The following is a 24,329-nucleotide window of genomic DNA, read 5'->3' as shown; positions in this document are numbered from 1 at the left end:
GGCAGGAGGGGGACATGGGCGCAGGTAGCTGGCCATAATATTTATGAAATACGTTTAGTTCTATTTTTCCCCCATAAAGCCCTGACGATGTTAATTCGGTGTTGGATGGTCAGTTACAAGGGTCGGGTTTAGGATTCTTGCTTCAGGAGTTGGTGTTTCTCTCATTTGCTATTGGTTAACAGATTTTGGTTCTCTCTCTTTCCAAACTTCTCATTGGACGTGTGCGATTTGACAGTGAGCGAAAGGGTTGCCCTTAACGCTTAAAAAAAAAAGTTATCCAGAAGTGAGTATCAATCAGAGAGAGGGGAGAAGGACAGAAAGGGGAAGAGAAAGAGGCAGGAGAGCAGGACGGAGAGACAAAAAGCGGTAGATAGCCAGGAATATATTTAATGCTAACTTTCGAGCAATTAAATGCGCCGTGGGGATGGCGTATCATATCTTTAGAGGTTTGAAACACCATTTCTAGACATAGTTTTTGGATTACTTTCGTCATTGGCGACTTTTGCACCGTTTTAAACATTGACGTGTGCATTTTCCTTGTGCTCGCTGCGTGGACGGAGTTTTTGTTTTCCCTCTGGTGGATTTGCCTTGAGAGAAATGAGTGACAGAAGGCGATCTGCTGCTGCTCTGAGCTCAAGAGCGCACGCCTTTTCGGTGGAAGCCCTGATCGGGTCAAATAAGAAGAGAAAGCTCCGGGGCTGGGAGGAAAAGGATCTGGAGTTGTCTATGGAGAGCCTCGCCAACAACGGACAATTAGGAGACGGCGACGACCCTGTGCATTGTTTGGATATCGACCCCGGTCAGTGCATAACCACCATCACTTCATTTTTTTTTTTTTTTTGTTGAATATTGTTATGCTTCCAAAACAAAACTACGGATTGGCCTATCTCACGGAAAAGAGGAATACAGAAAAGGCTACTATTTCATCACCATTTCAAAGATAACTAGTTATAACCTTTTCCTCAGATAGGCCTACTAATGTGGAATAATAACATCTGTAGGCTAATAGTGTCCATAATTAATATGTATGTAGTTTAAAAAAGCGTAACTATTAAACCGTAATAGTGGTGTTTTAACTTTGCATAAATTATCAAAGGAGTTAACCAACCCCAAATTATTGATTTTGTATAAATGCCATCACTTTAACAAATGAATAGGCCTGTCACACCTCGGTCAGATCGACAGGGACAATGCATCAATGGGGCATAATAAATTCTGCAGTCAAACTTTATTCATAAATTACATTTTTTTTACTGGATATGTGTGCAACAAAAGTTCAACATTCACCTTTTGCTGCTATACTAAACAAAAATATTAACGCAACATGCAAGAATTTCAAAGATTTTACTAAATTACAGTTCATATGAGGAAGTCAGTCAATTGAAATAAATTCATTAGGCCTAATCTGTGGATTTCACAGACTGGTCACAGATAATAAAAAATAAAAAATGAGCTTCACAATGGTCCTCAGGATCTCATCACAGTATTTTTTGTGCATTCAAATTGCTATCAATAAAATGCAATTGTGTTCATTGTTCGGAGCTTATGCCTGCCCATACCATAACCCCACCACCACCATGGGGCACTCTGTTCACAACGTTGACATCAGCAAACGTGGTCTGCGGTTGTGAGCACAATTAGACATACTGCCAAATTCTCTAAAACGATGTTGTAGGTGGCTTATGGTAGATAAATTAACATTAAATTATCTGACAACAGCTCTATTGGACATTCCTGTAGTCAGCATGCCAATTGCATGCTCCCTCAACTTGAGACATCTATGGCATTGTGTTGTGTGACAAAACTGCACATGTTAGAGTGGCATTTTATTGTACCCAGCACAAGGTGAACCTGTGTAATGATCATGCTGTTATAATCAGCTTTTTGATATGCCAAACCTGTCAGGTGGATGGATTATCTTGGCATGGGGGAAATGCTTACTAATAGGGATGTAAACAAATTTGTGCGCACAATCTGAGATAAATAAGCTTTTTGTGCATATGGACCATTTCTGGGATATTTTCTTTCGGCTCATGAAACATGGGACCAACAGTTTACATGTTGCGTTCATATTTTTGTTCAGTGTACTTCTGTCACATCTACGCATGCAATTTGATCCATATTTGGATAAATGGAACTGAATGTTCTTCTGGTGTATCAGAATGCAAGGTCACTGTCGGTCTGATCGAGGCGTCACTAAGCCATGACGCACCCAGAAAAACGCAGTAGCCTATTGCAGCAGAGCACGGTTAATTTTATTTTTGCGCAGTTATATTCCTTAATTTTTAATTTATTGTAATGTATCCTTTATTTAACTAGGCAAGTCAGTTAAGAACATATTCTTATTTACAATGACGGCCTACCCCGGCCAAACCTGGACGACGCTGGGCCAATTGTACTCCGCCCTATGGGACTCCCAATCACGGCCGGATGTGATACAGCCTATGATCATAAATATCATAAGCGGTTACGTTAAAAGTTATATTACCATTGTTTCACAAATTACTACACATGGGTACAAAATGATGGTTGCATGTGGGGCCATTGTCCCTTCTCCATTTACAGAAGCCTAGCTGCATAAAATTGCTCCGGCTCTCTTTCACGCGTGCCTCTCTTGATACAAAACAATTGGCCATGCCAGTGACTTAAGTGGAGACATGGTCAGTTGTAATTCATATTCACTTAAGATGGTTTTGAATTGGGGGAATTTTTTTGCTGAGATTATGAAGGCCTACATTGGTTTCTGTGATTCAATGCAAATTCTGAATTTTTGGCGCATGGCACAATATATAGAAATTAGCCATCACATGCCACAATGCGTGTGTTTTCGTGTGAAGAGAGTTTGTTTGAATGTAGGCCTGTTGTGTGCTTGTTCTTTTCACTTGGTTAGCCTGTGTGCCCTGTATTTTCTATTCTAATTTCGTGAAGCATATCTATAGCCTATAGGCTAACTCCATCCCTTTTCCTATGTGGGAAACAATAGGCCAATAAAACGTAGACCTACGTTTAAACTATTTTTATTATTATCTTTTAGTACTTTACTTTTCCAATAATATAGGCTAAACTATGTATCTATATGAAATGGAATGGACACGCAACCTCTGCCATAAGGCTACGGAAAATATCAACTCAGCTTTCAGTCCATTTTTGACAATTTAAGCAAATTGGATATCAATGTTTATTTAATTAAAATTGATAATATTAATTTTGTAAATCTGAAATCGCAAAATCAAAAGGCTCAGGCTAATCTTTAAAGCCTATGAATCACGCAGGCTTTTTATTACTGTCAAAACACTTGATATTCCTAAATGGCAATTATATTTAGGTAAACCATTTGTTTTTGCTTTTCTTTGTTGCAAATGTTGTAATAATAAGTAGCCTGGGCTATCCCGATTTTCAAGTCACATTCGATTCAAGATGGGCATATCATATCATTTTTAATTCTAGATTTTTCCAAATTATTTACAAAGACGTCTATGACTTAATTTTTATACAAATTTAAAACGAACTAATAAGTTATTGAATATGTCACAAAATCAATTGACTCTCGTCTTTTCTAAGTCTTGGGGGATTTGGGTAGGTTTGAATTTAAGAACATTGAACTCATCGAAGAGATATTTATGTCAAAAGCTAGCATGAATGACTCAATCTCGAAGCTTTGAGTTTGAATATCCTTACTTTTTTAAATACATCAATGAATGATGATGGATATATTCTCTATCCCATTCTAACCCTCCCAGGCCGCAAATATGAATCATAATCCTAATATGAATTGCTATCTCCTCTCAGCTCAGTTTAGCCTACATTGAATTTCAACAGACACGTAAACCAACATCTCAATATTACAATCCCCATTACAATTGGATTCACAATAGGCCTAGTAGCGAAGTCCCACCTGCTTTTTATCAAATAGGCTATAGGCCTACATTTTTTTTGTATCTAAAAGGATCTCAAACTAATAGCCTACCCACATTATATACTATATGCCTATACATAGAAAATATATATCTTATTTGGTTCATTAGAACCTAATTTAGCGTCACGTGCATGGCTTAATGATCTAGGCCTACACATTTATTTTCTAATTGTACAGTTCATTTTAGAACTGCAAAGCTTTGTGGTTTGCCTACAGCAACATGACTTGAACCTCATGCACAGAGGCTCTTGTCTGACGCGTGAAGTGCAGCAGCAAGTGTTGTGCGTTTGGGGGATGCCTCACAAATGCGGAGGACCGAACTAAATTTGTTCACAGCTGAGATGCAGGGTTTCAGTACTACCATTGACTGCGATTCAGTCAGTTAAGGAAATGTTATATATCCTCCACGGTTTTACATTAAGTTAGAGTCGTCGTTGATTGAAAAGGAACGTTGTCTCGCGAGCTCCAAGTAATTTAGGAGCCATATTCCTGGCAGAGTCGCAAGTAGTTTGAGTATCCAATCTTGACTAGCCTCCAGTTGACACGTATAGATAGACCAGCCATCACTGATAACAGCTAGTCTTTGTGGTCAGTTTGTGCGGTTTAGATTTTTTACATAATGATTTTGCCTCCATGTGAGTCTTTCAAACCGACATGGTCAAACAACATTCTCATTGAAAGACACGTCATGGGAAAAAATATAAAGTGTAAGAAAACCACCCCTACTCAATAGTTTAAATTGGATGAATAACAATCCCGTTTCCCAGAGAGCCAGCATGTATGACACATTACCTTTGTTTCAGACAAGCACATGTAGGCCTATCTGCAGAATTAACCTCTCCAATATTACATTGCCTACCTTAAATGTAAACATCAGCACTGTCAGCAGTTTGTGTGTGTGCGCGCGCTTGCTTGTGTCAGAGAGAGTTTGAGCGAGAGAGACTGCTTTTCTTTTATGGATTTACAAATAAATGTAAATATCCAGACTGTGAAATATATCACTACAGATGATCTTTAATCTCACTCTTAAACCTATTACTGGCCTATAAGGCTTGAACAGTAGTCTGTCTCACTCAGAATCTGTAATTATATTATGGATAACCATGTAGACTGTTTTATGTTTTTAGTCTATGGAGTGACACTGATTTTTAAGTGACAGAATGTTTAATCTTATTCTGTCCGTACTTCATATAGCTCTGAGGTTTCAATATTGTTAACCTATTCTATATAATAATATATGATATAGCCTAATATGTGATATATAAATTGTCACTTGGTACTTCTGGGGTGATGATTCCTCTTTCACAAAATGCAAATTGCTGCTGATCGTCTCTAAATAATGTTGTATCTTAGAAACCCAACTTTTAAAATGATGCCTCTGAGAAAAGCTTAACTCCAAGCCAACAGATGTTTGTACTATTAAAAGGGTTTAATCCTTATTTTATTGCCTCTCCCTAACATGGGCCTGAATTAATTACAGGCGGAAACAGGTGGTTCTGATTCTTGTGGATTGGGTTACTCTGCAATTTCAAGGTTGGTAGATTGCTACTTGCCCACTCTGTTACAACTCTATTAAATGCATTTTCTATTCATAAACTTGTTTCCATAGAAAGGTCTTTGCGATTTTATTCGTAACATTTTTGTCCAAATTAGATAATCACATAGTGAATAAGTTTGTGTATGAATAATTAGCTGAAATCCCTCCTCTTTGCACCTACAAGCCGTTATTATTCACATTCAACTAGCTCGATTTCCTGTGTGAACCCAAGCTTTGACAAACAGAAAATGGCATTATTGTTATCTTTTTTAGACCTGGTAGACATATCAGTTGAGGAGATCTATGTTCTCCATTGAGGCTCACCGCTTGATTTCTTTGTGCCTAACCACAAGATAGTTCATTTGGGTTTTGAAAAAGTGGTTGCTGCTCTCCACAGTTTAGCAGAGGTTGGCTACTGTCTATGATTGGCTAGTTAGTCAGCATTAGTCATGCACTTAAGGTTAGTACCAGATTTCTGACTCTGCTTCCACCTTTCTATCTGTAAGCTGCCACGAGGTGCTACTTTCTTCAATATATTTATTTATTTGTCGCTCACTCCATCTCTCTCATTGTTTCCCCTTCTCTCAAGACATGCGTCTTTCTACCCAGCAATATCCTGTGTAATGTGGGACAGATGTGTGTAGTTCTTCTCACACTTTTGTAGCTCTGCTCTGTTCCTGCTGGTTATAGTGGGTGTGACTGAGAGCAGGCTGTCCGTGTGGAGGGGGACAGGGGGATAGCGGTGGAGGACAGGGACTGGTCTGTTGACATGTAAGGGACAGCATGGTGACTCTGAGTGCTAGTGGATGGACGTGGTGTAGCTTGATGACAGTAAAGCGCCGAGACAACAGCAGCAGCAGCCATGATGGCTCTGAGCAGGCCCAGATCTCTGGCCTGGCCCGCTGTGTGGCTGATGGCTGCTGGATGCATGATGGCTGTATGGGCCAATCAACAGTTGCACTGTCTTACCATGTTCCTTGGCTCACACAAAGAGAGTCATCACTGCCATCATACTGAAAGGATCTCTCAAGAGGATGATGAAAATGATTTTTTTCTCCTCTCACTCTTTCGCTCCCCTTCTATGGACCTCTCTCATCTTCCTCTCTGTCTCTGGGGTAGAGCTGTCCTGCCTGCAGTGTCTTCATGTCTCCACTCCATGCTCTTGTCTCTTGTTTTGGGGTCGTGATCACTTGGTGGTTAGTCCTGGGCCACACTCCAGTCTCTCAGCAGTCCTGAATCTGCATAAAAGCCTGTTTGCATGGTGTGTCCTGCCAAAGCAACCTACTCATGTCAGGGCCCTCAATAAATCATATAATATTACATATTGGCACATAATAACAGAGACAAGTACATTAATAAGAAATTGAAATATACAATTCATAACTTTACTGTGTGCTGTATAGATTAAAAATATATATATTTATGAGCTGATACATGGCTAAATGTTTTTTTTTCACTACATAGTGTTGTCAATGTCAAATATAAAATGCTGAAGCCAGTAGTAATGTAAGCCTATAGGTTTATTTGGAAGTTAAGATCTGGAACAGTTATTCTGGAAAAATTCCTTGACTATTCAAGTTCTATATGCAGGTTATACATTTATTTTGCTATTGTTGTTGTTCTTATTGTGTTGCCAGAGATTCCATTGGGGAAAATATAACTTTTTTCCTAACTTTGTTGTGGGTTCTTTTCATAGCCTATGTGACATCGTAATATATGACATTTGTAGACATAGTGATATGAATGATAGTAGTTTGTAGTTGGCATGACAATCAGTTGGGCTAAATATAGCTTTTAGAATTTTTGTAAAAAATATAAAAAAAATTGTAAAATGCGCATTTCATTTGATGCAAGCGTTACTATTGTGGACAATTTATGACATTTCAAACGTAAATGGAATCGTTTTAGAGTCAGATTTATTTTTTATTATTTGAAATCCAATCAAACCCATATGATTTGAGTGAGTCAGATTCGGTGCTTTCTCGGAGTTCATGCTACAGATGATTTCGCCTCAACGGTCAATACTCAACTAATTTTCCTTAGGTCCCAGTTTTACCGGGGCTACATTTTTTCCTAATCCTGTAAATCTCCACAGATTCTGAGGCGAGCCCGGGTTCAGATGGCGAGGGTCTGGCGGAGAGGACGTCGTGCTCCTTCGGCTCCCCTGAGGACCTAGCCCCGGCGGCCTGCGAGCTGTCTCCCGCTGCCTCAATGGAGGAGATTCAGGTGGAGCTGCAGTGCGCGGACCTCTGGAAGCGCTTCCATGAAATTGGCACGGAGATGATCATCACTAAAGCCGGGAGGTAAAGCAGCTGCTGCATATTTATGATTTAAAGGACTCCGCTGATTAATATATTTTCTTCTTGCACCTACCATGCATGCACTCTTAGAAAAAATGGTTCCAAAGGGCTCATTCGGCCGTCCCCATAGGATAACTATTTTTGGCTCATGGTGGAACCATTTTTAGTTCCTCTGTGGAAAGGTTTCTTCATGAAACCCAAAAGAGTTCTACCTCGAACCAAAAGGGTTCTACCTGTAAAAAGGGTTATTCAAAGGGTTCTCCTATGGGGACAGCCGAATAACCCTTTTAGGTTTGATATCACCTTTTTTCTAAGGTGACACACATGTTGCCTACTTTTGCGCAAAATATCCCCGTGCGCTATGCATTACCCCTGTAGTACGCATGTTTTTGAGGGGTGCTAATGGGTTGCACATGGGGGCAAGGGCTCCGGACGCGAGAGGGCCGCTCTGTAATCACAGGCCATAAATGACGTATGAGGGTATTCCATGGCTGATGTCAGAGAATAGCCGGGGAAGAAAGGAACTGTTTCTAATTAATCTCTTTGAAACATGTTTTCGGTTCTTGCTCTTTTGGGCAGTGTTACGTACTGGGGAACGTAACAGGCAGCAATTACAACCCAAACCGAGCATATAACTTAACCTACACTGTTCTCATGAAGACTTTCCCTCCTCGCCAGGAACACCAGGTATTTCCCGTCCATTTTGAATTTAACGATCAAGCAATAGGCGGACGATGAATTTATGTAGTCGACTGATTCACGAAGTAGGCCTAGCAATAAAGCGGTCGCGGTTATGACTTTTTCCTCCATAAAACAAACGAAAAACACTGAAAGCATATGGTCTTCTGTAGGCCTATAGTTTATAATGCATAATTTGTTTATTTCAAAACTAGGTTTAATATAGATGGTGTTCATCTTAAATCTAACCTAACAGGTTTTAGTTTCAAAGGCCACTTTATTTTACTCTGGATTGTGAAATTCGATTTAGCCAGTTGCCCATTTCAAAATAGTTGTAATTAATTTGGAATATTAGGTATGTTTCAGGCTCCCATTTTATGTCAATCAGCATCAAGCCTTTTGATTTTTCCACATTTGTAACCGTGTATGGTCCTGTATTGCTTAGTTGATAGAGCATCTCGCTTGCATCACCAGGGCCGCGAGTTCGATTCCCGGGGCCACCCATACGTAAAATGTATGCACGCATGACTGTAAGTCGTTTTGGACAAAAGCGTCTGCTAAATGGCATATATTATTATTACTTTTAGGCTAATATAGGCCTACTACCTTTAATAACAGAACATATTATGAAGTTTAACAACAGAAAATAGTATGATATTAATCACATTTAACAAACATAGGCCTATGATGATTCCTCTGTATATGTGTCATGCATTAGAAGGGAGTTAGGGCAAAGCAGTATAGGCTATATATGGCCTAACACGGGGATGCGGCATATTTCTCTTAGTCTTCTAATTGGAAAAGCATGCTTTCCATTTCCTTAGACTAGATTGGCTATCCACTGATTGTTTTCGTCAATGTATCTTAATTTATTTGAAGCTGACCAATTAGTCGACATGTTTTTATGGAGAAATGGCAAGGGCCAAGTTGTTTGCGTGTTTAATTTTCTTTTGGTAGGCCTCTATCAAATTACATAACAAGATTTTAAAGTTGTATTGTATTTTCGCGTTTGTTCTTCTGTTTTAATAACACATGTACGCCAACTTTACAGTTAACCTATACATCTGACTTACCTAAACAATATATGATCAACGTTGTTTTCGTGATATTCATGAATCAGATTTACGTTGTTAATAGCCCCATATATATAATCCGTGTCTGTTTAAAGGCAATATAGTTTAAACGACTAGCTGCGTGTATTTCATGCCTCTGCTAATAATAACCCTATAAATTCAGAGGAGAAAGAAAGTGAGAAAACAGAACTTATTTGTCATTATGAGGGCAAAGATTTATGACGTTTAAATGAAAAGAAAAATGCAGCTTTTGAAGTGTAAAACGAGGAATTAACTTGAAAATGTCTCTGTGTATGTAGTCCTACTTTTAATGACTTTTTTTTTGTTTTTCCTGGTTTGGTTTGCATCGAATTACCAAAAAAAAAACATCTCATGATTGGGTGCATATTTTCAAGGAAGAGTGAGTTTGTTGCCAGCTCGTGCATTAAAACAGTTTTAATCTTCTTTGAGGATGAAATGACCTACTTTCTTTAATCTGAATAATATTTATTTAATGAAGCCGTGGAATGTTGATACAGACATTTTAAGGAATTATCATAAAATTATGTTTGTGGCGCTGTTATGAGTGGATGAGGGGTGGAAATTGGCTATATGACTGGCAAGACATTGGTCAAACTTTAAACCATGCCCAATGGCGCACTATAGTATATTTCTAGTGGCATGAGTGGAATTATACTTAATGTCTACATGGTGCAGGGTTCCATTTGTAATGCTGATACTCATAATATAATATTAAACTTAAGCTATATTGCTAATCTCCCTCTCGCTCTCTCTCTCAGGCGGATGTTCCCTGCAATGAGAGTAAAGATTGTGGGTCTGGACCCCCATCAGCAGTATTACATAGCCATGGATATTGTTCCTGTGGACAATAAGAGATACAGGTATGCTCCTATCTTCCTAAGGTATGCTCACACTTATTAGCGTTTCCTAACATTTCCTATCTTCCCGTTACTCATTCAGATGGGTGTGTACTATCGTGTGTGCACGGTGATGTACAGATATATACACAACATGTGCTATTGGAACATTACACTATCCATGTCTGAGATTGATGTTCTTATTCAGTCAAACCAAAATAGGCTCTACCCCCAATTTGGACAACATAGCTGATAAATAGATGTTGTGTATTTTAAGATGGAGAGTCGTCCTCATGAACCCCAAACAACATGCACAGATCATTGCAAAATTCAAATGGTATGCTGATATGCACATAAATCTGAATGGAACCTGAAACAATGACCTTTACAGTTGTCCATCTTGGGGATAGGTTTTTATGATGGATATCTCCGGCCAAAGTATCTGAATGAATTTCTGGCATAGAGCACAATGTCTGGAGAGAAAGAGACCATAGGAGAGGAGAATTAAAATTATTTATCATATGTGTGTATGGTTAGAGTGAGACCATAATATTGATAGCATTATTCACTATGGAAATGGCAAAACATCTTTCTACCCTAAACCTGGTTCTTTGACCATGGCGGAATACAATTTTTATGCCGTAAGATATTGTTTTAATGTACTACCTCAGCTGAAGGACGCAGTTCAATGTGTCATACATTGGTGACGTGGCAGAGCGACAGACAAGTGGCAAAGTGTCATAGTTGCATTAATGTTATAGCAGCGCTACAGATGGGTTACAATGCATTTGTTACATTTATTTTCTAATTTCACAGTGTACATCTTCAGTTTATATATCAATAACATGCATTTATGTTATATTATTGTTACAGATATTTTTTACTATGTTTACATTTTATTTGAGAAACAGGACTTGGTTTTTTTGAATGGAACACTGAGGAACCACTTTAACAATGCATTCATATTATTTCCCCCAGTTGTTTGATTATGTAAATGTGCCATTGAAGGATCGTAGAACCCTGGCTCTCTCACTGACTGAAGTGTTTGTCTACGAGGGGATGGTCTAGAGAACCAACATATTATGGAGGATTTTGAGAAGCCAAAAGATCTTGTAAAATTAAATAGGATTTTCTTCCTGGCTGGGGACTTTACCACAGGGCTTTGCAGACTGAGCTCCGAGCTGTCACTGGAATGTCTCATAGTTCTCATAGAGTTGGGGTCTGGAAATAGTCTTTATTGAAATTGACTTGCTTTACTTAGGCTCTCTGCCTCTCTTCAGGAGTGTCTCGTTTATACTGGGCTCGTTAAATCTCCATATTTTACTTGTCTTTTATGTGGACAGTTGGTATGTTCTAAATTTGAATCACAAACAAAAAGTGCAGACACCAGCACTGTCTAGCTCTTCAAATTGACTTTGTCCTCTATATTTGAAAACACACACAAACACACACACACACACACACACACACACACACACACACACACACACACACACACACACACACACACACACACACACACACACACACACAGACACACACACACACACACACACACACACACACACACACACACACACGAAAATATGTTCACATACAAGGACTTTACTTAATGATGTAAACTCTGAACACACACCAGTCAACCCTGTAGGGCAGGAATGATCAACTAGATTCAATCACGGGTCATTTTGTTTTGAGCGGATGGTCGGGGGGCCAGAACATAATTATAAATAATTTTAGACTGCAAATTGACTGCAAGCCCAAACAGATATAACATTTGACTAAAATATTATAATTTCAAACCTTGCTTACTTTTGTAAACAAGCTCGTGTCTCGCTATTATGCAAGGGAATATTTGGGAATATTCAAAACATTAAAATCACTTGGAGGCGATTACCTGGTGTTTTTACATTCGTTTATGTCCCCCCTAAAATAAAAATAATAATACTTATTTTTGCTCAGAAAACCTGGGGGGCCAAATAAAACCATGTGTGGGCCAAATTCGGCCTGCAGACCACCAGTTGGGGAACCTTGCTGTAGGGAAATGTAATAGTGATACTTACTCTGTCAGTTAAGGTAACCCAATATACAGTACAGCCCGGGTTTGGCAAGTGTGTGTGAGTATTTTAATGTGTGTCTGTCTGAATTTCTTGTCCATAAAAGTATATATCTGTTTGATGAGTTGTATGCATACATATGTTGTCTGTGGTCTGTGTGTGTGTGTGGGGGTGTGTGTGTCTGTGTGTGTGTAAAGTGTGTAAATTGTGTGGTGTTGGGTGAGCGGGCTAGGCTACCCCCATCTGTCCGAATGGTGTCACATAAAGTCAGATCTTTATTGATTGTGCTGGAGCCAGATGGCAGATTTATGGAAGATGAAAGGGGGCTAATCAAATTTCCAGTCCTGTTTGGGGCTAAGGTCTCTCTCTTCTTCAACACTTTCCCTGTTACACGGAACTTAACCCTAAACAGCAATCCAAACAGGAAATTACACAAACGGCGGGCATTCTGTGTGTTTGTTTGGTCTGGTGTGTGTTGTGTGTGTGTGTTCTTGTGTGCTAAAGAGGTGAGAGAGTGTGCATGTGTCTTCAGGGTGCTCAAGGCTCTGTGTGTGAGAGAGAGAGAGAGAGACCGAGAGGGTGGTGTAACGCTGCTAGACAATAACAAAGAGGCCAAATTAGAGTTTTGTCCATGTTTTACCACTCAGTGATGACTATGGAAGAGATGTTGCAGCTAAGCACTTTCAACTGTGCGCATGGCCAGAACTAAAGGAAAACAGCTGTGCTTGGGGCTACAGTGGATTGGAGTCCCTCTCTTGCTTCAGTCAGTCAGTGAGGGGAATGCTCTATGCTGGGCGGGGCAGTCATATTGTACCCTAACTCGCAATGCAACATAAAATGTTATGACTGAGCTTAGTTGTGAATATGTCGTTAAAAGCATGTGTAGTATGTGTGGGGATATTTGATGTCTCTATTGTGAGCAAGCTCTGCATCTGCAACACATGAACTCCCTGACTTCAATGCTTCACAATAACATGTGCAAAACCTGTGGAAAAAAAAAACAGAGAACCAAATGTGAAATAAGGTTTGGTGCTGATACGTCTGTCACTGTGTGTCTGTCCTCCAGGTATGTGTACCACAGCTCCAAGTGGATGGTGGCGGGGAACGCGGACTCCCCCGTGCCCCCGCGGGTCTACATCCACCCAGACTCCCTGGCCTCTGGAGACACCTGGATGAGGCAGGTGGTCAGCTTCGACAAACTCAAACTCACCAACAATGAGCTGGACGACCAGGGCCATGTGAGTGAGCCGGTGAGCCGGCTTAACTTGACACACCATATTCTTGCCTCCCTCCTACACCTGTACACCTTTACACCTGGACACTAATACAAAGACATAAGTAATTGTACTGTTTCAGTATTTCTCAAAGTGTTTTACATTGTAATATGGGAATTTACTTCACCCCACCCATGTGTAGATAAGACTATTCTTAGAGAAGAAGACTGCTGCCTTTATTGACTGATGCTGAAATAGTTGATCGGCATTGATGTAGTTATGGCACAAGATGGATCTCCTCATGACATGAAGTCCGTGCTGTTACAGGCCAGATTGCTTTTATTACGGGGCCTTGACGTTGTTGAAACAGTCAGAAGAGCCAGTGCAAATCCATTTCTCCATAGAGGTCCTGATGTAGGGATGCCAGGTAATGTAATTACTCAAGATGGACCCAACCTCCCTAGCCATGATGGAGAGATACATACGTTTTTAGAATCTTCTCTCAAAATGGATGCCAGTGGCTTCATGTAGCTTAGGGAGGCAATGATGGGCCGGCACATTCTGGTCCTCCTATGGGCCTGTTTTCCGACCAGCCAGCTGATGCTAGCACAGCTTCTGACAAACGTAATAACAGATGGGTGTTAGATGCAGCAGTGGGTACATATTTTGGGGGGGGGGGGGGGGGAGTCAGGCAAGGCCCCTTTCTCTCCCACAGCCGCGTCATAAGGCCTTTGTTCCGCTGAAGGCATCGAGGCGAGAGGAAATTAACTTTGGAACTTCATGTGTGGGAAACCTCACCGCAAATAGGCGGGTATCTGTCCCATCGCTCTTCTCTTCTTCCTCCGTCTTGCCATAGTATCAAACCTCTCCATTAACAGTGGTTGCTATAATAAAGGGAAAGGGGGATACCTAATCAATTGTGCAACTGAATGCATTCAACTGAAATGTGTCTTCCGCATTTAACCCAACCCCTCTGAATCACATAAGCAGGGCTATTGGTTCTTAAAAAACTCTAAAAGTCTAAGCCGTTGGAGGGGCTAACATATGGAATTGTTTTAAGATGGTCATACCATGGATCATTTAGCTTTTTGATTTAGAACTTTAGGACCTCTTTAGGTATACATTATTTGGGGATAAAATATTGAATATGGTCTTTACTGCTATAGCCCATAGAAACGCATTGAATAAATGTTAATAAATGTTTTTTTAAAAAGACAGACAAAAAATGTATCATAAGGTTTTGAAGTGTCTGTTCTATGTCTCTAAGAGATATAAGAAAGCTCAGGAAATATTTTAGTTTAACCCCTTATTTTTGTTGTCGCAAAACTACCTCCATACTTCCGTTCATTTGTATGGGTTACCTTCAGACGAGTCCCGTGACACTTGTGGGGGTTGTAGACCAAAACGGAGAGAGTCTCCCCTTTCCATATAGTGGTCACAATAGTATAGATGTTTTCGTGAGAAGACCAATTTTGTCTCATGGTCTGACAAACACCGCTGTAGCTCAGCCACCTTCCACTGCAGATGCAGAAGGCCGACATAGGGGGATGCTGTGAATTGAGACCAGCCCATGCAAAAAGATATCTCTAGTTTAAACTAACGTTTTTTTTTTTATGTTACTTAGATTGACGCACAGGTGATTAACCAAGCTGATTGGCTTTTGCTTGTTATTCATATAAATAAGTAATAAATATGTAACTGAAATCACTTTATTGCTACAGTAGGCCTCTTATTTTAAGGACACTACTAGATGTATTGTTTTGATAATAGATCCGTCAGATAAGTCCCTTGTCTGCTCTGTGTTGTTGTGAGCTCAGTGTGTGTATGTGTGACTGGGGAGGGTTTGACCTGACCCAGAACCCTGGCCCTGACTTGGGGTCCCCTGGGCTGAGCAGGGGGAAAGGTGAAGAGGATGGGGGGCTGGAATATTACATTTACTGTCAATGTTATTCGTTACTGTTTCACCAATCTGTTTGAAATGACCCCCTTAGTTGTTTGTGGCTCCAGGGAGGCTTCTCACTCGGGCTGTAATCAAGAGCAGACAGAGAGCCGGAGGGAAGGCTGGGCCGCCATAGCCTGAAGCCTCGGCTCTGCTCTCTGGTGTTAAATACTTACCTTACCACCTCTCTTATCATAAGTGTGGACTTGTGTTCCTCTTAATCATACAGCCCTGATATGAACTCAGACTTGCTTAGACACACATAGGCACATGCACACACATGCACTCACAATGTAACCATTACGATCTCTCTGTGGTTTCAGATCATCCTCCACTCCATGCATAAGTACCAGCCTCGTGTCCATGTGATCAGGAAGGACTTCAGCAGTGACCTGTCCCCCACAAAGCCTGTTCCCAGCGGAGAGGGAGTGAAGACCTTTAGCTTCCCTGAGACTGTCTTCACCACCGTCACGGCCTACCAGAACCAACAGGTCTGAGGCCAGACACTTTTATCTTTGTTGCTACGATGCTGTTGCCACTCAATTGGTTTATCTGCACCAGGGTCAATTCAAGTTTAATTGGAGTCAATTCTGGAAGTGAACTTAATGCGGAACTGACACCGTTTTAACTACTTTGCAGATATGAATGAAATAAACAGACAATCATAATATCAGTCCAAAATATCAAATTCACAGTTTATGCCTTAAAACATACTTTGTAAGAGGTTTAAAAAAAAAGGGGTATATTTGACTCAAAATTCCATTACATATAGTCAGGTATTGTTTGCAGAATAGATGGATGCAATCAATGCATGATTAATATACAGTTGAAGTCGGAAGTTTACATACACTTAGGTTGGAGTCATTAAAACTCATTTTTCAATCACTCTACAAATTTCTTGTTAACAAACTATAGTTTTGGCAAGTCGGTTAGGACATCTACTTTGTGCATGACACAAGTAATTTTTCCAACAATTATTTACAGACAGATTATTTCACTTATAATTCACTGTATCACAATTCCAGTGGGTCAGAAGTTTACATACACAAAGTTGACTGTGCCTTGGAAAAGTCCAGAAAATTATGTCATGGCTTTAGCAGCTTCTGATAGGCTAATTGACATAATTTGAGTCAATTGGAGGTGTACCCGTGAATGTATTTCAAGGCCTACCTTCAAACACAGTGCCTCTTTGCTTGACATCATGGGGAAATCAAAGGAAATCTGCCAAGACCTCAAAAAAAATTTGTAGACCTCCACAAGTCTGGTTCATCCTTGGGAGCAATTTCCAAACATCTGAAGGTACCACGTTCATCTGTACAAACAATAGTACATAAGTATAAACACCATGGGACCACGCAGCCATCATACCGCTCAGGAAGGAGACGCGTTCTGTCTCCTAGAGATTAACGTACTTTGGTGCGAAAAGTGCAAATCAATCCCAGAACAACAGCAAATGACCTTGTGTAGATGCTGGAGGAAACAGGTACAAAGTATCTATATCCACAGTAAAACGAGTCCTATATCGACATAAACTGAAAGGCCGCTCAACAAGGAAGAAGCCACTGCTCCAAAACTGCCATAAAAAAGCCAGACTACGGTTTGGCTTGCAAGCCGAAGTACTCCATCCCAACCGTGAAGCACGGGGGGTGGCAGCATCATGTTGTGGGAGTGCATTGCTGCAGGAGGGACTGGTGCACTTCACAAAATAGATGGCATCCTGAGGATGGAAATGATGTGGATATATATAGCAACATCTCCCGACATCAGTCAGGAAGTTAAAGCTTGGTCGCAAACGGGTCTTCTAAATGGACAATGACCCCAAGCATACTTCCAAAGTTGTGGCAAAATGGCTTAAGGACAACACTGTCAAGGTATTGGAGTGGCCAACAAAAAGCCCTGACCTCAATCCTATAGAAAATGTTTGGGCAGAACTGTTAAAGCGTGTGCGAGGAAGGAGGCCTACAAACCTGACTCAGTTACACCAGCTCTGTCAGGAGGAATGGGCCAAAATTCACCCAACTTATTGTGGGAAGCTTGTGGAAGGCTACCCGAAATATTTGACTCAAGTGCAACAATTTAATGACAATGTTTCCAAATACTAATGGAGTGTATGTCAACTTCTGACCCACTGGGAATGTGATGAAAGATATAAATGCTGAAATAAATAATTCTCACTACTATTATTCTGACATTTCACATTCTTAAAATAAAGTGGTGATCCTAACTGACCTAAGCCAGGGAATTTTTACTAGGATTAAAGGTCAGGAATTGTGAAAACTGAGTTTAAATGTATTTGGCTAAGGTGTATGTAAACCTCCGACTTCAACTGTAATTAACCAATGCAATGCTTGGCAGCAAAAATAAAGATTGCTATCAGGTTGTAAATCACAGATCATGCATTGTTTGGATCCTGAAGCCATTTGGTTGATGCAAAAAGGGTGAAAGTTAGGTGGATATCTCAACACAATCAAACTATCATGGGCAATGATCATGAGTCATAACGTGGCTATATAATGTGGCTAATATTTAGCAAGCTAAAAACACAGAGCTTTGATGTAGCTAGCTAGCTGCTGGGAGGATGTAATGTCATCATTCGGACGAGTAGGTAAATGGCAGACTTTTCCCCAAAAAGTTTTTAGCAGCTTAGGTGGCGACAGCTAAGTTGCAGGTGTCATTTGATTAGCTAGCTAACAAGAAATGTGACTCGCTTCTGAACTTGAACAACTGTTAACCACAGGAAACTCTTATTTGTCAATCAAATGCATCTGTCATCGATCAAATATGCAGCCACGCAAGCAAGCTAATAAATCCAATTCAGTTGTCAAAAACATAGGTTATGGGACATAAGTAGGTATTGGAAGGCAGGCTGCAATAGGGCAAGCGAGCAGGCTACTATTCCCCATCCTCTCAGTCCAACTACATGCTGAAACATTTGACAGTTTATCCAAAGATACTGGTTTCCCCTTTTGTCTGTACATTTATCCATCACTAGATTTCATGTTAGCTCATCTGGCTCTTTCTAAAGTCGTTGTAGCTGCCTGTAAACATACAGTTAAAAGTGAATGGCATACCCCAGTATGGCAATGAATTATTTGCATATACCGCCAACTGTAACTCTGATTGGTTATGGTGCACCGGACTGTGTAGAGTCTGGGCCTGGACAAGACAGATACGTTTTTATTTGTTTTTATTTTTCTATTAATTGCCCAAATGCACGGCAGCTTTCCCACTCATATTACTGTAGCATTTTCACAAATTCCCAAAATATTCTATGAATGTGTCAAAAAGTTTTTAAAAATCACCATATTCTTCCCAAGGGTGTACAGTATATAAACATATTTTAAGGAATTGTATGGTGCTAAAACGGTGTGAGTTCCTCTTTAAATTCAGTTTATGAATGGAAAATGACCAATTATTATTATTATTATTATTACATTTAAAAAAAAGATTTTCATGAATTGCTTTATTCATACATTCCTTAATTTCCCCTTTGATTTCTTTGAAATCTTTATACTGATACATTTCCCCCCTCTCTAACATGTGCATCGGTCATATGTATGACATTTGTTTTGATTGTCATGTTTTTCTTTCCCGCAGATAACTAGACTAAAGATTGATCGCAACCCATTTGCTAAAGGATTTCGGGATTCAGGTAGAAACAGGTATACATTCCTCCACTAACCCGAGGTCCGTGTAATGCAACCTGTCTCAGCGTTCACCAGGCTGTGTGCCGCAAATCTGTCCTTTTGTCCAACGTGGCCTTTAATATGGTAATAATCCCCTGGAGATACCTCCTAATCCCATATGCTGCTCCATATAAAATTAGTCACTCTCTCCCCAGCCAAGAAAACCCCACTAGATCTGAGATAGAAACACAGGTTCTGGGTAGGGGAGAGCTCTCTCTCTTTCTCGCTCCCTCTCTCAGTCCGGATTATCATATGTAACAGGGGAAACACTGAACCAGACCCTCAGCACATGAAAGCTCCCCTCCCATCTGGAGCGCATTATCGGCACAGTTATTTGAGACATATTTTTTCATTTTTCAAACAATACAGTGCATGATTTATGAACTAGCGTTAGAATTTCATTGCAGAAAACTACAGATGAAAAGATTATGTAGAAATAAGATATTTATAGACAGAAAATGTATTTATCCTCACACATATCCCCCTAACTACTCATACCAATGCATTATAGTAATTTACTACATCACTGTTAAGCTGTCAGTTATTCCACATTATGGCGAACTGAAATGAATTAAAACGACATATGACTAAAGCTAATTCGTTAATTAACTACTGAGTTGTTTCCCCTCTATTAATTTATATCTTAATATAGAGCTCTCTCAGGCATTAAATTATGATTGTCATCAATCAGATTTTTTGACTGGTGACATTTGACTTTATGAGGTAAAACAGGGCAGAGCTCATTTGTTGGGTTTTGGTCCTGAGCGCTATGAATGAGCGCACTGATGGCCAGGGCCAGTGTGATTAGCGTAGCGCGCAAATGAGCTGGAATGGCCCTGGAGTTACTGGCCCTAAAATAACATGGTCGGGACAGGCCCTCGTTTCCCTGGGACAGGGCCCAGCGGCGCACACGGGAGTAAATCATGCAGTAAGGAGAACCGTGTACAGATTCTAGATGAAACGTCACTCAGATTTATGATCACAGTAAAAACCTGCACATTTTAATGGCTCCAGTTTCCTCTCAGTCTGACTCTACTTCTCTTCCTCCCTCTTCTCTCATTCTCACTTACACTCCTTCCTTTCTCTATGTCCCTCTCTCTCTCTTCGACTATCTGTTTTGCCATCACAACTCTTCCTTCCTCTTTCTCCTACCCCGCCTTTGTTATGTTTTATGTATCCGTCCCTCACACTGACCCCCTTTTTTTTTTCTCCACTGTTTCAGTCTCTCGTTCTCTCTCTCACACAGGACTGGGCTAGAGGCGATCATGGAGACCTATGCATTCTGGAGACCGCCTGTGAGGACACTCACGTTTGAGGACTTCACCAACATGCAGAAACAGCAAGGTGTGTACAACTGTCTCTAAACTATGGCCTAATCTCTACAATCTTCTACAATATACACTCTTTCACTGTCACTTCATAGCTTTCCTTTACCTCACAACACATCAATTCTCTTCATCGGTCTGGTCATCACCACCTGTTTTGGCACCTAACTTGGAATCTGCTGAACTTTTTATTAAATTAACCCTGTTGCTTTTGGACGGGTTTGTGACACGAGTGGAATCAGTGAAAGCTCAGCGTCTTGGTCATGGCTCGTATCACAGGCCCCGATGCTTTAAAGCAAGCCAATTTCTTCAGCGCTCCTTCCTCCGAGGTTATGATGACGTTACACCACTCAGTATTTTGTCTGTCCCGACATCTGTTTGTTATCACAAACTCCTCCAAACCTATTAGACATTAATTAGAGTCCTCACGCCGCTGATGAACTCAGTAAGTGCTCGGAGCTAGAGCGTGTGTCGTCCCCCCACCTCCACTCCTGTCCCCCCCAGCGGCACCAGATGCCCTTCCAGCGGGGTAATCAACAGCCCTTCCAGCGGGGTAATCAACAGTTCCCCTCAATAACGCTGAAGCTGCTCTAACCCCTGCCCGACCAGAGAGGAAAATATGACATCACTATGATATCCCCCTCTCCTGGCCAACAGAACCCTGCAGAACTGAGCTGAACATTATCGAAGGCATATGGTGCAGTCAGAATCAGAACCCTGGCCAAGAGAGAGTCATGAAGTTTTTCTTTTCTTTAGCTGGTTTCAAACTGAATTTCTCTAACATTAAAATTAATGCGGACCAAATTCTCATCAATAAAGAAATATTTGAGTGATATCCCACAGCTATCCGTCAATTCCAAAAGCTTGACTTATTGCATGTAAACCTGTGCCAAGATAAAAACATATTTTTACGTCAATACATGTCTAAATTATGAATGCATGGTTCTTTGAGAAAAGGGGCAAGCTCGGAGCTCTGTTGACCAGACATGTACTGTATCAAACTGAAGCCACATTTATGCTCAGAAACAAGTACTGTTATTTTAGGGTTTAGGATCCAATAAATACTACTATTTCAAAGAAGTAATGATGTCATGCAATTAGTCCTTAAAATCAGATGTTGAGCATATGAAAGTGGTAAAGTCAGCTGAAATTGACCAGTAAGTGTAATATCAAATTCTTTAATACATGTGAATTAAGTGGCTTTATGTACCAGCCTTAAACAGGGCTCTCATATTTGACCGGTTAAGATCAAACGGCAGCAGTCACTGGAATAAGACATTCTGGCAGCGATAGGTCGAATGGCTGAAATGAGAGATACTCTGAGTGTGATTGTTGGCCAATGCTTCTGTTGTTGTTTCACTCTGTAGCATTGGCTCTGTCTCACTGTCTTTGCGTTGAGTGTGTGTGTGTCCCTGTGTGTTTTTCAGGAGGAAGTACGGGCACCTCTCCCACCACCTCCAGCACAGGAGCCCCCTCCCCTTCTGGCACGGCCCACCTCCTGTCCCCCTCCTGCTCCCCGCCCACCTTCCACCTGGCCCCCAACACCTTCAACGTGGGTTGCAGGGAGAGCCAGCTGTGCAGCATGGGCTTGTCTGAGTATCCGGCTTGCGCCCGCAGCAACATGGCGGCCCTGCAGGGCTACGGGGGACTGGCCGACAGCTCCTATGGACGCCTCCAAGCAGCAGGAAGCGCTGTGGCCTCCACCCAGCAGTCTGAATCCTTCCTGCCCCAGAGGACGTCCTCCCTGATCGCTGCAGGCATGCAAGGGGGTCATGGTCCTCTGTCTGGAAGCAGCGGTGGCGGGAAGATGGATGCCTACGGAAGTCAGCTGACCTCGTTTCCGGCATCCCAGCTGCAGTATGTGATGCAGGGTGGAGCTAGCTCTACCTCTGGCTCCTCCTCCTCCTCAGGCTCCTCCCCCTCTTCTGCCCACATGTTCAGCGGGGGCCACCACCACGTGCAGCAGGGATCCTACAACGCCTTCTCACTCCACAACCCCTACAACCTGTATGGATACAACTTCCCCACTTCCCCTCGCCTGGCTTCCAGCCCTGAGAAGACTCAGGGTGGCCTCCTGTGCTCCTCCTCCTCTGCCGGGGTGTTTGCCGAGCGCCAGTACCTGTCCAACGGTGGCATGGACAGCATGCACATGATCGGCAATCCCTCCGCTGGCCAGCAGGGGGCTGGCTCCTGTGATGGCCGTCAGTATGGCTCCTCCTCTCAGATGTCAATGCACATGGTGTAAAAACTGTCCTGTTATTTCAAGAAGTTCTGTCTCTTCTACTAAGATATGCTATTGATGAGTCATTTTACATTTAGCGTTGTTTGTAATACTGAGGTACAAAGTGAACCTTTCAAAAAACAGACTTTTCATCTCATTGTGTTTAAAAAAAATAACAATTCACCTCACATGCTTTAAACACGGAGGTGGAACTGTTATTTAATTACCACAATAGTGTTAAAAAGGGGAAGTGGAACCATATACCGTGCTCTCAGTGCACATGTGGCTGTTTAGAACATTAACCCCAACCATGGGGACATACAGGGGGATACGTGAAAGAGAGGAGACCACATACTCTTACTGTCGAGGGATTCTCAGGAGTGAACCCATTATGGTGCAATAGTAATGACAGTCTACAGTAACTCAGCCTTGTTGCTATGGACTCTATCCAGTCCCGGACAGGATGTGACAGAGGCTCTGTGTGATCCAGAAACTTCACCTCCACTGCTCTAGTTTTAACAAGACATTTATCCAACATTATGCCATAACGTTGTGGCAACATTGGGAGAGAACTGAGAGGGTTGTGGCAGTGCCAGATATATATGAAGGACTTCAATATGAAGGTTTTCCCCTCTGGCCACTCAGCGGGGATGATGGGAGGATGATGGATGAGGCACAGAGGGTGAATATAATATAATACAGCACATGCTGGAAGGATGAAGTCACAAAACTAAAGGTCAGGGTGAGGGAGGAACTATGTGTGTCTGACAGTGGGGTCCAGTTGTTGACCCTGCACCTCTCGGTGGACACGCTGGACGAGAAGCTCTGTTCATGTGGACACTGAACATATAGTGAAATACAGTGAAATCACCACAATCTTATCAACACCTTTCCTCACAGACTGGAATGGCTTCACTATTTTTGAGTGGATTACCTTTTTAAAAGCATATATAAGATGGCGAATGCAAGCAAAAACCATAAGCTTTACAGTTGTTGTGTGAAAGGTTATAAAGATAGAATAGGAAACAGAGTAATTATAGTATGTTTTGGTGTGTTGTAGATAATTGTATTTAAGTGCCAAGCAATAATACAATAATATGGGCCAATCTATCATGAAAACAAATGTGAGAAAAAATGGAAATAGCAAAATTATTATTTTGAAAGGCCTTTTTAAAAAACTGTAAATACAGGTGCCAAGCACACAAAAGTTCAATAAACATTTTAATTCATTTACATGTTTTTGATTCATTTACAGCTGTCACTCTCTGTAAGATGTGCCTATATTCAAAAAAGTGGACCACTAACAAAAACACAAGCAATAGAGTAAATGCATCCCCTGACATTTTCCCATGCAAATAGAACTTGATTACTATGATATTCTACCATATATCTATATATATGGTATACAGTGCCTTCAGAAAGTATTCATACCCCTTTACTTATTCCACATGCTGTTGTTACAACCTGAATTCAAAAAATGTATTAAATATATATTTTTCTCACCCATCTACACATAATACCCCATA

At 41.0% G+C, this 24,329-nt stretch overlaps 1 protein-coding gene across 6 annotated transcripts; it reads left to right on the top strand.

The window, feature by feature from the left end:
- The first annotated feature begins 275 nt into the window (after positions 1 to 275).
- On the top strand, positions 276 to 24,036 carry LOC110501665 (T-box transcription factor TBX15). 6 transcript variants are annotated; one of them, XM_036959020.1, is made up of 8 exons: positions 276 to 799; positions 7,549 to 7,756; positions 10,284 to 10,406; positions 13,485 to 13,668; positions 15,895 to 16,062; positions 19,169 to 19,233; positions 20,480 to 20,601; positions 22,010 to 24,036. In XM_036959020.1, exons 1-8 carry the CDS (start codon positions 598 to 600, stop codon positions 22,825 to 22,827), a joined length of 1,890 nt encoding a protein of 629 aa, XP_036814915.1. In that variant the 5' UTR covers positions 276 to 597; the 3' UTR covers positions 22,828 to 24,036. The 6 variants fall into 6 exon arrangements, with proteins under 6 accessions (XP_036814915.1, XP_021435050.2, XP_036814916.1 ...); XM_021579375.2 differs by having other exon boundaries at positions 277 to 799; positions 10,284 to 10,385; XM_036959021.1 differs by having other exon boundaries at positions 277 to 799; positions 13,485 to 13,656.
- The last annotated feature ends 293 nt before the right edge of the window (positions 24,037 to 24,329 follow it).

Source organism: Oncorhynchus mykiss, chromosome 22 (assembly GCF_013265735.2).
Source record: "Oncorhynchus mykiss isolate Arlee chromosome 22, USDA_OmykA_1.1, whole genome shotgun sequence".
In the NCBI taxonomy this organism is placed as follows: Eukaryota; Metazoa; Chordata; class Actinopteri; order Salmoniformes; family Salmonidae; genus Oncorhynchus; species Oncorhynchus mykiss.
The sequence above is the reverse complement of the archived record's forward strand: the minus strand, read 5'-3'. Positions and strand labels throughout refer to the sequence as shown.

Excerpts from the sequence above, each read along its gene's own strand:
- LOC110501665 (XM_036959020.1), top strand. The coding sequence starts at position 598 with ATGAGTGACAGAAGGCGATCTGCTGCTGCTCTGAGCTCAAGAGCGCAC. Across the intron at positions 10,407-13,484 it reads TATGCTCCTATCTTCCTAAG|GTATGTGTACCACAGCTCCA; the intron begins GTATGCTCACAC and ends TCTGTCCTCCAG. Across the intron at positions 20,602-22,009 it reads CAACATGCAGAAACAGCAAG|GAGGAAGTACGGGCACCTCT; the intron begins GTGTGTACAACT and ends TGTGTTTTTCAG.